The sequence below is a fragment of the Panthera uncia genome, chromosome D2 (assembly GCF_023721935.1).
Source record: "Panthera uncia isolate 11264 chromosome D2, Puncia_PCG_1.0, whole genome shotgun sequence".
Classification (NCBI taxonomy): domain Eukaryota; kingdom Metazoa; phylum Chordata; class Mammalia; order Carnivora; family Felidae; genus Panthera; species Panthera uncia.
Window position 1 is genome coordinate 20411098 of NC_064818.1, and position 15670 is coordinate 20426767.

The window sequence follows — 15670 nt, forward strand, 5'->3', positions numbered from 1 at the left end:
GGGGGGGAGGAGAGAGAAGGATGGGGGGGAGGAGAGAGAAGGATGGGAAGGAGGAGGTGGCACCCCTAAGCCCTGTGCTGTGCAAAGATCACCTGCATTTTTTTCCTTGAATGTTTGATACAACTTGCAGTAAAACCATTTGAGCCTGTAATTTTTCACTACAAAAGGTTGTTTCTCACCTACTCAATTTCTCTAATGGTTACAAAGCTCATGTTTTCTATTTCTTCCCCAGCCAGTTGTAGACAGTATGTTTTTCTATTAATTTGTCCATTCCATCTAAAATTTCAAATGTACTGGGCACCTGTGTTGCTCAGTTGATTAACCGTCCAAGTTTGGCTCAAGTCATGATCTCACAGTTTATGAGTTCAAGTCCCACATGGGGCTTGCTGCTCTCAGTGCAGAGCCTGCTTTGGATCCTCTGTCCCCTCTCTCTGCCCCTCCCCCACTTGGCACTCTCTCAAAAATAAACATTAAAAAAAGACTAAAAACAATTTAAAAATTTCAAACATATTGCCATATATGATTATTCATGAGTTACTCACTCTCCTTTTGAATAGCTACAAGAAAAACTGTGATATGTTTCCTATTTCCTAACAAAGATTTCAAGCTTGATCTTTGTTTCTTTGAATGTAGTAAGCATGGCTGCTCTGGAGTCTGTGTCTGATAATTCCAGTATCTAAAGTATTTGTGAAGTCCATTTCTGTTCTTTCATTTCTACTGGTTGACATCCATGAAATCTCATATCTCCATGTGCCTGGTTCTCCTTGAGTGCTGGGCAACATATTTGAAATTGTATTTGTAGGTGAAATTTGTGGTCTAGGATGATGGTATCTTCTTCCAGAAAATTCTGTTTTCTTCTGCCAGGCACCAGAAGACTGGGTCTACCTTAATCCAAAACAAAAGCTTCATGATTTACAGTTCACCAGGTGATACAAAACTAGTTTGTTCTTGGGGCACCTGGGTGGCTCAGTCAGTTGAGCGTCTGACTTCGGTTCCAGTCATGATCTTGCAGTCTGTGAGTTTGAGCCCCGCATGGGGCTCTGTGCTGACAGCTCAGAGCCTGGAGCGTGCTTCATATTCTGTGTCTCCCTCTCTCTCTGCCCCTCCCCTGCTCATGCTCTGTTTCTCTCTCAAAAATAAACATTAAAAATTTTTTTTTAAAAAAACCTGGTTTATTCTTATCCTAAGGTTCATGATTAAAGTGTAGGTCATTTATCGCTGTCTCCATCTTTGGCCAACGCTGAGCTTTAACTTCTGTAACCTCAGCTCCACACAACTACCATAGCACAGCTCAGTTTCTCTACTGTTCCATAATAAGCAGCAAATGCTCAGGACAAAACCAGCCCTGGGAGTTTGGGTCTTCCTAATCCCCACCTCCCCCAGATCATAGCCCAGCAGGCCTTCTCCATCTTGCTAGTTCTTCATGCTTTAAAAAATATTTAAGAGCATTCTGTGTAGGTTTTATTGATCCTCAGTAAGGTTTGTCTGAATTACCTAATCTGTCATTTTCTAGAGGGGAAGGTATAAGCAATTTTTGCAAGGCAATAGCTAGGCTCTTCCAGAAAATTATTTTTTAAATGCTATTTTCTTGTCAACATTCTCAACATCAAGGACAAGCCCTCATATTTCCTTTTTTTTTTTTTTTTTTTTTTTTTTTTTTTTTTTTTTTTTTTTTTTTGAGAGAGAGAGGACACAAGCAGGGGAAAGGAGCAGAGGGAGAGAGAAGAAGAGAGAGAATCTTAAGCAGGCTCCATGTTCAGTGTGGAGCCCAATGCGGGGCTCGATCCCACAACCCTGGGATCATGACTTGACCCAAAATTGAGTCAGATGTTCAACCGACAGAGCCACCCAGGAGCCCTACAAGCCCTCATGTCTGAACAGATGGCTCCACTACAACATGGGGCTTCCCATCTACCCAGAATACCTAGTGGGCTAAGTTTGAGTTTGCCAGATTCCCCACAGCACAAAGCTGTTTAAAGCATTAACGCCTTTAGAGAAATCTGGTTAGGAGAAAATTTAAAAAAAAAATTTAACATTTTTTGTGAGAGACAGAGAGAGACAGAGCATGAGCAGGAAGGAAAGGGGCAGAGAAAGAGAGAGAGAGGGAGACACAGAATCCAAAGCAGGCTCTAGGCTCTGAGCCATCAGCACAGGACCCAATGTGGGGTTTGAACCCACGAACTACGAGATCATGACCTGAGCTGAAGTTGGACACTTAACCGAAGCCACCCAGGTCTCCTAGGAGATTTTTAAAAGATGCTCCACGAATAATATAAAGAAATCCTTTAGGGCCTGGAGTCGGCCTACTGCATTGAAAATGCAATTTGTAAAACCTAACACTTCCTTCTTCTGAGGAATAGAGTGTTCAGTACAAATAAAGAATTCATTCTAACTTGAGACATTACTGTGAACTAAAACAAGGCCACACCTTTATGAATAAAGAGGAAGAAAGTGAAGGTAGCTCCGTATTTTAAGGTAATTACTGACTGGGCTGACTGTAAACGGTTTTGAAATAGAAAACCTACCCAAGAGGTGCAAAACAGGGAACATTTATAACTGCAGTGTTTTAAAGTCATTTAAAAAATGTTTCCAATGATGGCTCAAGTCCATCTACAGTGGAGCCAGACTCATCTTTTCACCTAGAAATAACCATGCTTACTCCTACCCTGGAGAATAAAGCAAGCTCCCACTCCAGCTTCATCTCATTATTTTTAATTTCATTGTCTGTCTACTTTTGTTTTCTCTCTACCTGAGTTTTCCCACACTTTTCAAAGGAAGTCAGCATGGGAAGCCTGAAAGCCTCTACTCTTGCCCTTACATTTTTGGAGTCCACACTGGCACATCCAATCTAGACCTAATGTCAACACACATGCATACACTTGGAAAGAAACTCCATGATTTCTTAGAGTCTAAACAACTGTATCACGTTCATTTTATTTTCTAATCGTAATGCAAATTGTGTTGGACAGAGATTTCTGGCAGGCTACTAAACAGGAAAATTCTGGCTCATAATTTGGCCTCTGGAGGCTACATCATTTAAAATGCATTAAAAACATCCCGGGAGCCTTTGCAGATGTATTGGGAAACACAATGTACAAGCCCCTTGCTCCGTGAAAAGAAAAAAAGAACAGACAACGCTGAAGTTCAGAATTTTTGTAATGAAAAACAACACACACACACACACACACACACACTCTGACCCTACTGTTCTGTGAGCTATAGGTAACAGCAAATTTTTCAGATCAGCACTAATAGCCCTGAAAAAAGCCAGGAGGGCCACTGCTCTGGCCACCTTAATGAAGAACATATTTCACAGTCTCTTCTCCTCTTCCATGGGGAGGGCAGAAACAGTGTTCATCCGAACTGATGCGAAGGCCATCCCAGCCTAGGTGCCTTTAAAACTAACTAGAGTATCTCATGTGTATTTATTGCCCTGACATGAGATTTTGCTGCCTGCCCAAACAAAATCACTACACTGCCATCCTAGTAACTAGGCAGACTCGGGGTGAGAGGCAGGCAGCCTCACATTCTGGTGCACATGCTTCACAAGAAGGGATCTGAGACGCTATGCTCACTGGTTGTGCCCGCGGGCATGCCTGCTACCCTGAGACACAGCCTGTCTGGGGCTGGGGAAGCACGCACTCCAGAGAGCACAACCAGTAAGATGGTACTTGAAGGAGAAACCGCTTCTCCAGAACTGAGGCGAGGAGAAGGAAAGGGTAAACCAAGTGGTAAGCCTTTGTCTAGATGAACAGGCAGGTTCAGGGACTTACTTGAAATCTTCCTGTCAGTTTTATTCCTGTGCAAAGAGACAGAGGAATAACGCTGTCGCCTGATGTCCCTCTGAGCTGCTTGGCTATCAGTCACTTGGTAGCGGCAGCTTCAGCAGTGGCTTTTGCCCTCAACTTCCTTCCTTTCCTGTCTCACCTTTCTATGGATGCTAGGAAACATTAACTACATGTGTTCCAGAAGGCATTCTAACCTCAAGGACCAAGTCAGTAATAATAAAGCCATGGCATTAAACAAGAGATCCAGAAAAGTGTTATTCTTAAGTACTTTGAATCATCAATAAGAATGTGCCCTTCCATAAGGATATAATACTCTCTACTGTAGCGACAGTGGCATTATTTTCTGAGGACCAGATCCAATTTCAAATATGAATCAAAAGTACAAAACTATTGGGGTGCCTGGGTGGCTCCATCGGTTGAGCGTCAGACTTCGGCTCAGGTCATGATCTCGCAGTTTATGGGTTTGAGCCCCACGTTGGGCTCTGTGCTGACAGCTTGGAGCCTGCTTCGGATTCTGTGTCTCCCCCTCTCTCGCCACCACCCCTGCTCATACTCTGTCTCTCTCTAGTCTCCCAATAATAAATAAATGTTAAAAAAAATTTTTTTTAAGTACAAAACTATTAACATATTTGTTATTTTAAGGTCTAAAATTTAAAAGTTGGATTAGATTGAAAAAAGTCAGAGATATATATGTAATACCCAGTACCCTTCTTATCTTAGCCCTGCTCCAGGGCTTTAAAAAAAGAAAAAGTATTCATTAGCAATTGGCAGCAGTTGAGAAGATTGCAAACAAAAACAGGACTTCCCAAAGAGCAGAAGTAAACTTGATGCATCAGGCTTGCATCAAAGCAAGTGAAAAAAATCCAGGATTGCTAAAGCCATTATCAATCTCAGCAATGACAGGTCTTCCAATATGCATGATTGGTGATTGGTAGTTAACAGGGGAGTTAAGAATTATTTTAAAAAATAGTTTTAAGACTGAGGGCGTGTGTTATAAGTCATATTAGGACTGACAAGACAGTTAAGCTAGGTATTAAAGCAGTCTGATAATACTAGTTCTTAATGATTTGAGCATTCCAGAATCTTCTTTCACTTGCAAATGCACCCAAGACTGCAGCAGGCTTCACTGCACTATGATGCATGACAGTCACAGCTATGATAGAACTCTGAGCTCTCGGGGCGGCGGTTAAGCGTCCGACTTCAGCCAGGTCACAATCTCGCGGTCCGTGAGTTCGAGCCCCGCGTCAGGCTCTGGGCTGATGGCTCGGAGCCTGGAGCCTGTTTCCGATTCTGTGTCTCCCTCTCTCTCTGCCCCTCCCCCGTTCATGCTCTGTCTCTCTCTGTCCCAAAAATAAATAAAAAACGTTGAAAAAAAAAAATTTTTAAAAAGAACTCTGAGCTCTCAAAGCCAATGACACAGAAGGTTCCAAAAGGTAAGGACAAAACAGGCATCAGAATTTTTTAATTTCCTTTTTAGGAAATAAGACATTTTCTATTTACAAAAGTAATCCAGGTTGCTTTTACAAAATAAGAAGGAAAAGGATATAAGAAAACTAATATAACCCAAAGCTTAGCACCCAAGTATAATTACAACTAACATTTTGGAAAATAGTCTTTTAGATTGTTTTTCTAATGTACATGTTATATATCAAAATCTGATGAAGAGTTTGCTCACAAAACATTTCTTGTAAATTTTAATTATAAATTCTGGTTAAACTACAATTTCTGTTTGAGGCATTCCAGAGCTGAATCTGGTTCAGATGCAGGCTTGTGCTGAACTTAGCAAAAGTACCAGAAGGTTCTTTTTGAGACAGTTCTCAATCAGATAATCAATTCTATGGTCTGGGCTCAAAAGGATGCAGATTTTTCAAATAAGTTTTCATAAAATGAAAGTATAATTTTCTGGCCATCTAGGGGATATATACAAAAGCAAGAGAGAAAGCATGCTTTTTGTGTGTTTTTGTTTCAGTGATGCTTAACATGTGAAAATATTTAGGCTATATCCCAAACTTGATCTTCTAGGACAAAAGGATTTCCTCTCATCCACACTTAAATAAACTTCCATTTGTAAAGGTATTAGATACCAGTTCTGTTATGGCAGATCGGGAGGGAAGGGAAGGGAAGGGAAGTGTGTCCCCCACAGCAATGATCTCAGTTTGTTTTCAGATCCAAAGAATCCCTTTGAAATGCACATAAAAGCACTGTCCAATCACTATGAGAGACAACAGTCAAAGCATAGTGACAAAACCAAAATTGTTCCACAAATGGCCTCAGTGGCCTTGGGGTGAAAAAGGCAAAATACTTCCATGGTGAACAGGTCAATTCACTCTTTTGTCTATCAGGAACACCTGCATACAGTTTCTCTTCTCAGGCTTTTCAAAAAAAGGTCTATCTAGAAGCACCATCCTAGAGAGCCATGTTAAAGTAATTACAAAATTAGAAAAGTCTACTGGTACCAATTAGCCTAAAAAATCTCCAGATGGAGATCAGTTCTTCCACACTGTGTGGCAGATTATGTGAGCCTTCAACAAAGGGGCTGATATCCTGAGGCAAGCCTCAGGATGGGTAACAGAGGGTGGCAGACCCTCCCGCAGCCAAATGAGCTCTCTCCAACTGGCCAACAACAGAGGAGGGCCTTGGGGTTCTACCACAAAGGTATGCTGTGATAGCTGAAGTCTAAAGTGAGAGATCATCTGTCATGCCACAGAACACACATAGGTCTAGAACTTGCCAGAGACGTCAACCTCAACTCCCTGCCACCCATCTCCTTTCAAGGGCCTAAGAACCAGGAAGGGGGCATGAGGAGTATCTGTTTAATGGGTACAGAGAGTTTGGTTTTCAAGAAGTTCTGGGGATGAATAGTCGTGATGGGTGCACAACAGTGTACCTAATGCCACCACGTTATACACTCAAAAATGGCTGAAATGACAAATTTTATGTTATGTACATTTTGCTACAATGTATATATGTGTGTATATACATATATGTGTGTGTGTACACATACACATACGTATCGCCTAAGAACCAAGCTGGGATTCCTGAGAGATGGTCTTGAAGACATGCTAAGTATTCATTTGTCCAGATTCTTTAAGTTCGACCACAAACGAGCTACAGTCTTACAAGAGCTCCCCCAGCAACAGAATCATACCTTCATACTATATTCCTTGTTTTGACTTGGCCACATGAAGGCTAGTGCTACATGTTACATACTACTTTTGGTAAAAAAAAGTTTATTGCACTGTTCCATCTGCATATTATTCAATCTCTGTAGAAAGATCCATGCCTCTGGAAAATTTTAAGTTCTTAATATATGAAAATTATTTTTCTCCTGATCAAGTATAAAACTACTTAAAAAAATTTTTTTTAATTTTTTTTAATATTTATTTATTTTTGAGAGAGAGAGAGAACACGTGAGTGTGTCGGCGAGGAGGGGCAGAGAGGGAGGGAGACAGAATCTGAAGCAGGCTCCAGGCTCCAAGCCGTCAGCACAGAGCCTGATGCCTGGCTCTAACCCACAAACTGTGAGATGGTGACCTAAGCTGAAGTCCGACGCTTAACCCACTGAGCCACCAGGCGCCCCCCTCCCTTTAAAAAAAAAAAAAAAAATTTTCTTTTAATGTTTATTGATTTCTGAGACAGAGAGAGACAGAGCATGAGAGGGGGAGGAGCAGAGAGAGAGGGAGACACATACTCTGAAGCAGGCTCCAGGCTCTGAGCTGTCAGCACAGAGCCCAAAGCAGGGCTTGAACTCACAAACTGTGAGATCATGACCTGAGCCGAAGTCTGTCGCTCAACCGACTGAGCCACCCACGCAAGCCCGCCCCCCGCTTTTTTTTTAATGTCTATTTATTTTTGAGAGTGAGAGCACAAGCAGGAAGGGGCAGACAAAGGGGCAGACACAAGAATCCAAAGCAGGCTCCAGGCTCCAAGCTGTCAGCACAGAGCCCAATGCAAGGCTTGAAACCATGGACCGGGAGATCATGACCCGAGTCAAAGTTGGATATTTAACTGACTGAGCCACCCAGGTGCTCCAAACAATTTTTTTTTTTAGATATAAGAATTATGAAAAATTACTGTATTTCTCCAGGTTATAGCTAGCTTTAAATTCACCTCCTTTTTCCGTTGCACATGGCTCTTCTGTTCTTTTAGTGCCTTATTTTAAGGGATATCAATGTCTTTGGGAAAAAGGTGGGTTATGATAATAAACTACACACTATAGAACCATTCACAGTGAAGATGAACCTTTATAGAGAACAGAAGCATGATCTGGCTAGGTTTTGGCTGCTTTATAAATAATTTGGTAAAAGACTCTAAATACGAATAGCCATTTAAGTTGAAAGCAAACACTGTTTCTTCCAGTGTTAAAAATTAGAGCACCTGATTACACGCTAAACTAAGAAAAACAAACTGTAATTGCATCCCTCTAGTTCTAGAAGCAATATGCAGAGTAAGTTGTCTGATGCTGCCAAGGTGAGAGAGAGCCAGAGGTCAAACTAACCTTGTCCCTCATTTTTTCCTCTAAATCTGAATGCACACGAATCAATAACGAGTTCCACACAGAAACTGTGCCATAAATCTCTGCAGGACAATAATGCCTGGCTACCTCTACACTTCACATTTCAACAGCGGCCATCGAAACCGAATTTTGTGTGAGACGGTAACAGTATCTTTGTTCAGTAATTAGGCAGAAAGATGGGGTCAAAGTTGACTGAAGCACTGTCCAGTCTTAACATTAAAGTTTCTTTACCAAAGCTTCCGGCTTTCTCTTACAGGACTGTCCATGTTGGAAGGTAAGAAAAGGATTTGGGAAGTTTTTTAAAAGCCTCAAATATCCTTTTATTATAACTTCACTAAAATACATACTTCAACCAAATCAATGAATGAAACAGTCAGCAATGCCCTTGCATGGAGGGTACAAGGGGTGCGTCTACCTAGCTTCCACACTCACCTGACAAAGTTCATCCTCCTGGAATAATTTTATATCTGCTAGTGATTTTGGACAATCTGTGCTCAGTAATGAAAACTTAATATCCTACTTATTCTTTTTAAAAAATTTTTAGTGTTTATTTTTGAGAGTGAGAGCGCAAAGAGGGGAGGGGCAGAGAGAGGGAGACACAGAATCCAAAGCAGCTCCAGGCTCTGAGCTGTCAGCAGAGCCCCCCGTGGGGCTCAAACCCATGAGCCATGAGACCATGACCTGAGCTGAAGTCGGTAGCTCAACCGACTGAGCCACCCAGGCACCCCTCCCACTTATTCTTAAGTTCATGATAAGTAGCATACAAAATATTTGTCCTAAACAAATTTTACTTTTGTAATTTATAAGCTTTGAGGGGAAAAGAAAGGAGAAAAGGAAGGAGACTCTGGATGAGAAAAATCAAACCTTCCTGTATGTTTTGTGTTGTGTCTTCTATAACCTATCCGAGATTAATGCTGTTTTAATAGCTGTCTGATACTTATTTGCTCAGTAACATATTACTCACCCATTTGAACACACCTGATTGTATGTAATTTTAACTACCGATCATGGATATCTTGTATTTCCACCCCCCAAACTGACATTTCACTTTACAGCCTCATATTTTAATGCAGAAGACCCGTTTCTGCTACACAAATGTTGATTTATTCCTTACAGAATCAACATAAAAGGAGAAAAAAATTCCACATTTACTGTTAATCCTCCTATTTCCAAAACACTACTTACAGCAATTACTCCTGTGCTAAGGCTTCAGGCTCATCAGAAACTTCTTCAGGTGCCCACAGCATAAAATCCCTTACCCAAGCAGATGAGTCACAGAACCAGTCTGGAGTATTACACTGCTTCCATCTTTACCTGGTCTTTTTAATCTCCAAAAAACTTTGGCTATAAATGTTTCGAGCAAAGTACTCTATCAAAGTCATTTTTTCCTAGAGAGGAAAACAGGCAGAGAAGATGTAAGGCGAGAAAAGATAAATTTACCTGCATCAACTTTCTGGAGAGCTCATTAGTGAGGAACTCTTCTTCCTTCTCATAATTTACAGCAAGGGTTTCTTTCTCCTTCTGCAAAGCCTGAATTTTCTTGAATAAAGTGTTACTGATGAATTCTTCTTCTTGCTCAGCCCTGGCTTGCTGTTAAAAAAAAAAAAAAAAAAAATTAAAACAGAGCAACAACAAAAAAAAATGTTAAACAAACAGGAAATTTACAATGGAAATAATGTTCTTATTTGCAGAAAGGGCACTCATTTTAATTAGATCTCTATTTTTACCTGTGAACCAGTGCACCCCAAGACACATAAACCAGAGGGGCTGAGCGGCAACCCTAAAAGAAAATCTGGCTATTCCCCCAAAGAGCCTCCCTGAACTACAGATGGCCTTCTTCTTAAATTGACGTTTTGAAGAAATTCATAAAGACTGTTTTACTGTTTTTAGAATCAATCCCCGATCAGTAGAATACAGAGAGCTCATCAGATGGCACACAGGTCCAATTCTGTGCATCAATTCATGATAACTCTCTGCAAGTCACTACATCTCAAAGGTTTGTAATAAAGCTGAAATATCTAGGCAACATTTTTTTTGCTGAAGCAGAGTTCACCTTTTGAGGATGTTACTGAAAGGATTTGGATAAGCAATTGTAAAAGCAATGCACACTGCATGCTCAACGAATAGTAATTGGAAGGAAATACACCAAATGGTGATAAAGTAGCTACTGAGGTAGGAATCCAATGGGTGAAAAGTAAGGGTGGATGAGAGGAGTTTTATTTTTTACTTTATTAATTTCCCTACTGGGCATTTTTTGGAGGTGAGAGCAAGGACAGACATTACTGAATTTTAAGAACAGAAGAAAAGAGGGTCAGAATAATTCGAGAAGAAAATATTCTTCTGAACCACTTCCCCAAACCTATATTTTAACAGAACACACACCAAAAAACTAACCATCCTTGAAGGAAATTAATCTTTTCAGAAATAGGAAACTTGTTTCAAGTGAACTCAACTCTACTCAATGCACTTTTTAAACCCCATCATTTTGAGGCATTAATCCCAAACAATGTGTTCCTGTTTTATCAGCCAAGTCAAGGGAGAAAGAACTATATCAATTCCAAGTTGCCAGCACCTGTCACTTCAAGAATATGAAAGCCAGAGAGCAGGAGACAAAAGGGCACCAGCACTAAACAATTACCACCTTTATTGTACAGCCTCTGACAACCACTCCCAAAATCTGGTGGCTTAGATTTCTGGACATATTCTCTAGCTTCCCCAGCATCCAGCATCCAGCATCCGTGCCCAAACAGACTGGGTTTCTGAGTCTGTCCTCTGTGCTCTCCTGTCAGTGGCCGAAAGGAAGTCCTTCAGTCCCCAGAACTGCTTGTCAAACAATTCTACAAAAGAGAGTAGCATGTCGTATTTCAACTGAGAAACAGAGCTATAGAAAAAGTGAGAACTTTGGGACCAGGTCCAGCACTCAAGTTCTTTAAGAAACCATTTGGGATATGCCCGGAGAGCTGAACATAGCTAATAAATGTTTATTTCCATCCAAGAGCGCCCAGGGAGATATCCCTAGGTTCCCGAGGGCTCCCAGACACTTGATATTTTGTTAGCCCTTCCCAGGGCCCTACTCTCCTCTCCCCTCCACTCCACGGCCGAAGGTACTTACTCTCCCCCTTGAAATGAGTCCCCACTCCTCTTTACAAGTCACACACTTCCAGGTGGGCCAATGGGCAGGAATCCCAAGTATGTATGGAGGCACACTTAACTCACATATATAAGCCTGCAATCTGTTTAAGCTACTTGTTTTTCTGGTTTTGACGGACAACATCCTACACAATTTGATTTCTGATTATTCTAAAAGTTACAGAACAAAAAGGTAGAGGGGAACTGTAAGGCTTTTGCTAGTGATACCGCACTTACTATTTAAAAGGGTGTTTGCCATAAATTATTTTTCTTATCAGGTCAGACTCAACTTTCTTGCGTGTTGCCACACACTCGGTATTTTAGACAACTGGTGTATATAATCACAAGTAAGAAGAGCCAGACTCAGGCTCAGCAGACCACCCTCCCCTTCTGCACTTGAGGCCTGGAAGTAAGAAGCTGGAAATAAGAGGCTAAGCCCCAAGTGTGTGTTCTTGTAGCTTCCACCCCTGCCTCCCCCTCCATCTAACCATTAAGTTGCAGTGACAACAGATTTCAGTGTAATATAAAACAGTACTCTGCGATAAAAAGTAGATTAGTGGTTGCCAGGGGCTGGGGGAGGGGATGCGTGGGAGATGGGGAATGACTGCTAATGAGTGCAGAATTTCTTTTTGGGGTGATGAAAATGTTCTGAAATTAGTGCTAACAGTTTACACAACCTCGTGAATATACTAAAAATCAATGAGGTGTACACTTTAAAAGGATGAATTTTATTGTATGTGAATTATATCTCGATTAAGAAAAAGCACTCTGATAATTAGCAGGGCCTGTATTTCCCGGGGCACCTGGTCTCCTTTGCAATTCTTCCCAGGGAAAGCAGCAAAATGTTAAAAGGATGGGGGCGGGGAAGTGTTGAGGAGCACTGGATCTGCTCTAAAGTGCCTTCCAAAGTAAGTGACACATCGCTTGGTCATGAGAGGCTGAGGCTTTAGCTAACAAAATTATTCACCATTTAGAATAGCTGCTTAATTCTAGGCAAAGCCCATTAATGGAAAATGCGCGCTCAAGGAGCCCTGAATAACAGGAGGAACTGCTGGTGGAAGCTGGTTACAGCCTATCTAACTTCACAGGGGTTACCGGGGGTTACACAGATTCCATCAAAGGCCTCCTTTAGCGAAGTTTCTGGCACTTTTTGGTTCTGTGTGTTACCCTGCCTCCCACAGCATCTGACATCCAGAGAAGATACGGGAGCACAGGAGTCCAGGTGCCCAAGCTGTAAAACCTCACTCACCCTTTTTCTGGTTGGTCACAGGTCACTTTAGGAAGGAACACATAAATGAGGACAAAAGATAAGATGCTGTATCCAATATAGCCTCAGAGGAAATTTCTGAAAGATCAGACAGAGTGTACTGACAACCAGGGGTAAAAAAAACTTGATGATCAGAGTATGAGCCGTGAGTCACACAGGCAGTCAGTAGCCACTGACTTCCCCACGCAGCTTTCTCCCATGCCACATGCATCAGGGGCCCAATTTCAGCCTTAGTCCTGGCTTTTTCTTCCCCTAATTCCAAAACAAGCCTTTTAAGCTGTAAATGAATTATCTTCCCAGTGTGTTCCCCCCACAGAAAAGCCAAGAGCTCAGTAAAGAGTGGCCCAGGTGCTAAGAAGCAAGCCCCAGGCACTAGCAGTCAGAAAAACAGGGGGACAGAGCAGAGATAAAACAGGCTACCTCAAAAAATCTCATCGGTTTTACCAATCTATCTCCCTTTTTATCTGAAATGCTTGACAATGTCAACATACTTAAAGACATCCAAATTCAAAAACAAAATTGTATTTCAAAAGCTAAATAAGTGAATCATGGTTCACCTATAACTCCATAAACTCTGAAAAGAAAATATGAAAACTTAGGAATGCTTTGAAGGAGGTTGTGTTCTGTATATGTCTGTAAAGTTGAGAACTGGGGAAATCTGGGGAAAAATTTTAAAATATCTGTAACCATATCTGCATGTTCAATATGGTTCTAGATGCTATGTGTAGAAACTGGGCGACTCTGTATACTGTACTCACATATTTGCACCGGCTATTTTGACACTCTCCTAGCAGTAACCATTGGGATCTATAAATATGAGGACCAGAGCAGAAAGCAGGTCTCCACCATTCCTTCCCCATCCTACCAGAAGTCCAATGTTAAAAAAAAAAGGGGGGGGGGGTACAGAAGAGAAATAGGGAAGGGGGCAGGACAGGAGAAATTTACCAAGTACTGTGGGAAAAACAAACACCAAAATTCTTAGAAAAATTATCTTCTCCTGAGTCACCACATATTCAGGCAACCATACTCTAAGTAAGCACTTAGATTTTCTGTGAATAAGGAAAACACAGCTCATTCTGACCCACTGCTATTATGATCAGAGCACAAATTTCATAGGATATTTCAGGGTGATTGTTTAGTTCTTCTGTTCTTTATCAACAGTACTTTGGAGATCAAGGGTAGGCAGAGAAAGCAGAATTCAAAAACTCTCAGCAGCACCACTCACTGCTGACAAGAAAATCCAAGTGCCAAAACCAAAATCATGTGGGATGATGCAATTCATGATCTATCAAGCACAAGGAAGAGAACAGTTCTCCAAAGCAAGAAATGCAGGCAATATTTAATAGCAGCCATAGGTAAAAGATATAATCAAGAGAAGATACAAATGACTACCAAGATTACACATTAGTATTTGTGTTTTTTTTTTAATGTTTTATTTATTTCTGAGAAAGAGAGAGAGAGAGAGAGAGAGAGAGCAAGCACAAGTGGGGAAGGGGCAGAGAAAGAGGGAGACACAACCCAAAGCAGGCTCCAGACTCTGAACCCTCAGCACAGAGCCCAACACAGGGCTCAAACTCACGAACCACAAGATCACGAACCACAAGCCCTGAGCTGAAGTTGGATACTCAACCCACTGAGCCACTCAGGAGCCCCAACATTAGCATTTGTTTTTAAAAATTACTTTTAAGTTGACTGCTTAATTGTTTTAATAACAAAAAGCCATAAAACTAAGATACCTTGAAGCTCTCACGCTTAAGAGCCCAGGCAGGCTCTATTTATTATTTTAATTATTTAAATTTAGGAATCTATTTAAATGTATTATTAATTTAAATTGACTATTCTGTTGCCTAGTCACATTTTAATGACCCACAATTTAATGATCTTAACATCTCAGTTTGAAAGGGCATTGGAAACCAAACTGTTACGATAGCAGGAACCAACCCAGCACAAAGCCAGGGAAGTGAATAAAACCCTGCGCTCTGTCCACTGTCCCTCCACTAGGTTCACCAGAGCACACGTGGCTTGCTCTGGATGACGCTCAGAGTTCAACAGAACTCATGACTGATGGCTGGTGCCTCTTCAGGGATCAGTCAAGTACCAGGCATGCCAGTGGGTTTGTCAACACCAAACACAGTCCTGCAGTGGTTCTGCACCAACACCAGCAAGGGAGGGGTGGGTGGCAGGTGACACAGTCCATGAAGTACCTTTGTTTCTTTGACTAGGAGAATGAGAGAGATGATTTCAATTACAGGTGTCAGAACTGGAATTTACCACCTAGTCTGTGGGAGCACAAGGTTACATACACACTGCACTCCAGGCCTATCGTAAAAACAATGAATAATCGGTAAATTAAAGAGCTTATCTGTTCCATTCCAGTATTGCCAGCCAATCAGTAAGCACACAGGCATCACAGCAGAATCTTTATTAGCCCTTGCAACTGTGCTACTGTAACCCAGATGCTTAGGTCACTTACAGGACTGCAGGCCGAGAGAGCAAAAAGCAACAAAGGGTGACCTGCAGGACAGAAGAACTCGAGGATCTCGAGGTTATGAAGGACTCTAATTGCTACCAAGTTTTTTTATCAATCAACCTACAGTGCCTCACAAACCAGCTGTAGTGGAAGACCAGTCCTCACCATTCTGGTGTCAGGCTGCTTGGTTTACAAGATGCCTTTGCCCACGTCCAGCTGTGTGACCCCCAGGAGAGCCATGTGACCTCTCTGGACCACTGCCTTCTCCTCTGTAAAGTGAAAATAACGGCACCTCCCTCTGGGTTGTCTGTAAAGATATATGCATATAACTCACAGAAAGAGTTTATTAGCACAGTATCTTGCATAAGAAAGCACTCAAAAGACACTTACAAAAAGGCTTGGGGAGAAGCATGGAAGGATTACATGGAGGATTGATGACAAAACAGTCAAGTCTTACAGAGTCTCTCTCCATTTAACTAAAAAGTTGAAATGGACATAAT

General features: G+C 41.5%; 1 protein-coding gene across 2 annotated transcripts in view; it reads right to left on the reverse strand.

Moving 5' to 3' along the window:
- The window catches only part of CCDC6 (coiled-coil domain containing 6), a 109359-nt gene that overhangs the window by 48740 nt on the left and 44949 nt on the right, over positions 1-15670 (reverse strand). For both annotated transcript variants that reach the window (XM_049646127.1, XM_049646128.1), the window contains exon 2: positions 9745-9894. In XM_049646127.1, the coding sequence (XP_049502084.1) occupies positions 9745-9894 (150 nt within the window). The remainder of the gene's footprint in view (positions 1-9744; positions 9895-15670) is intronic.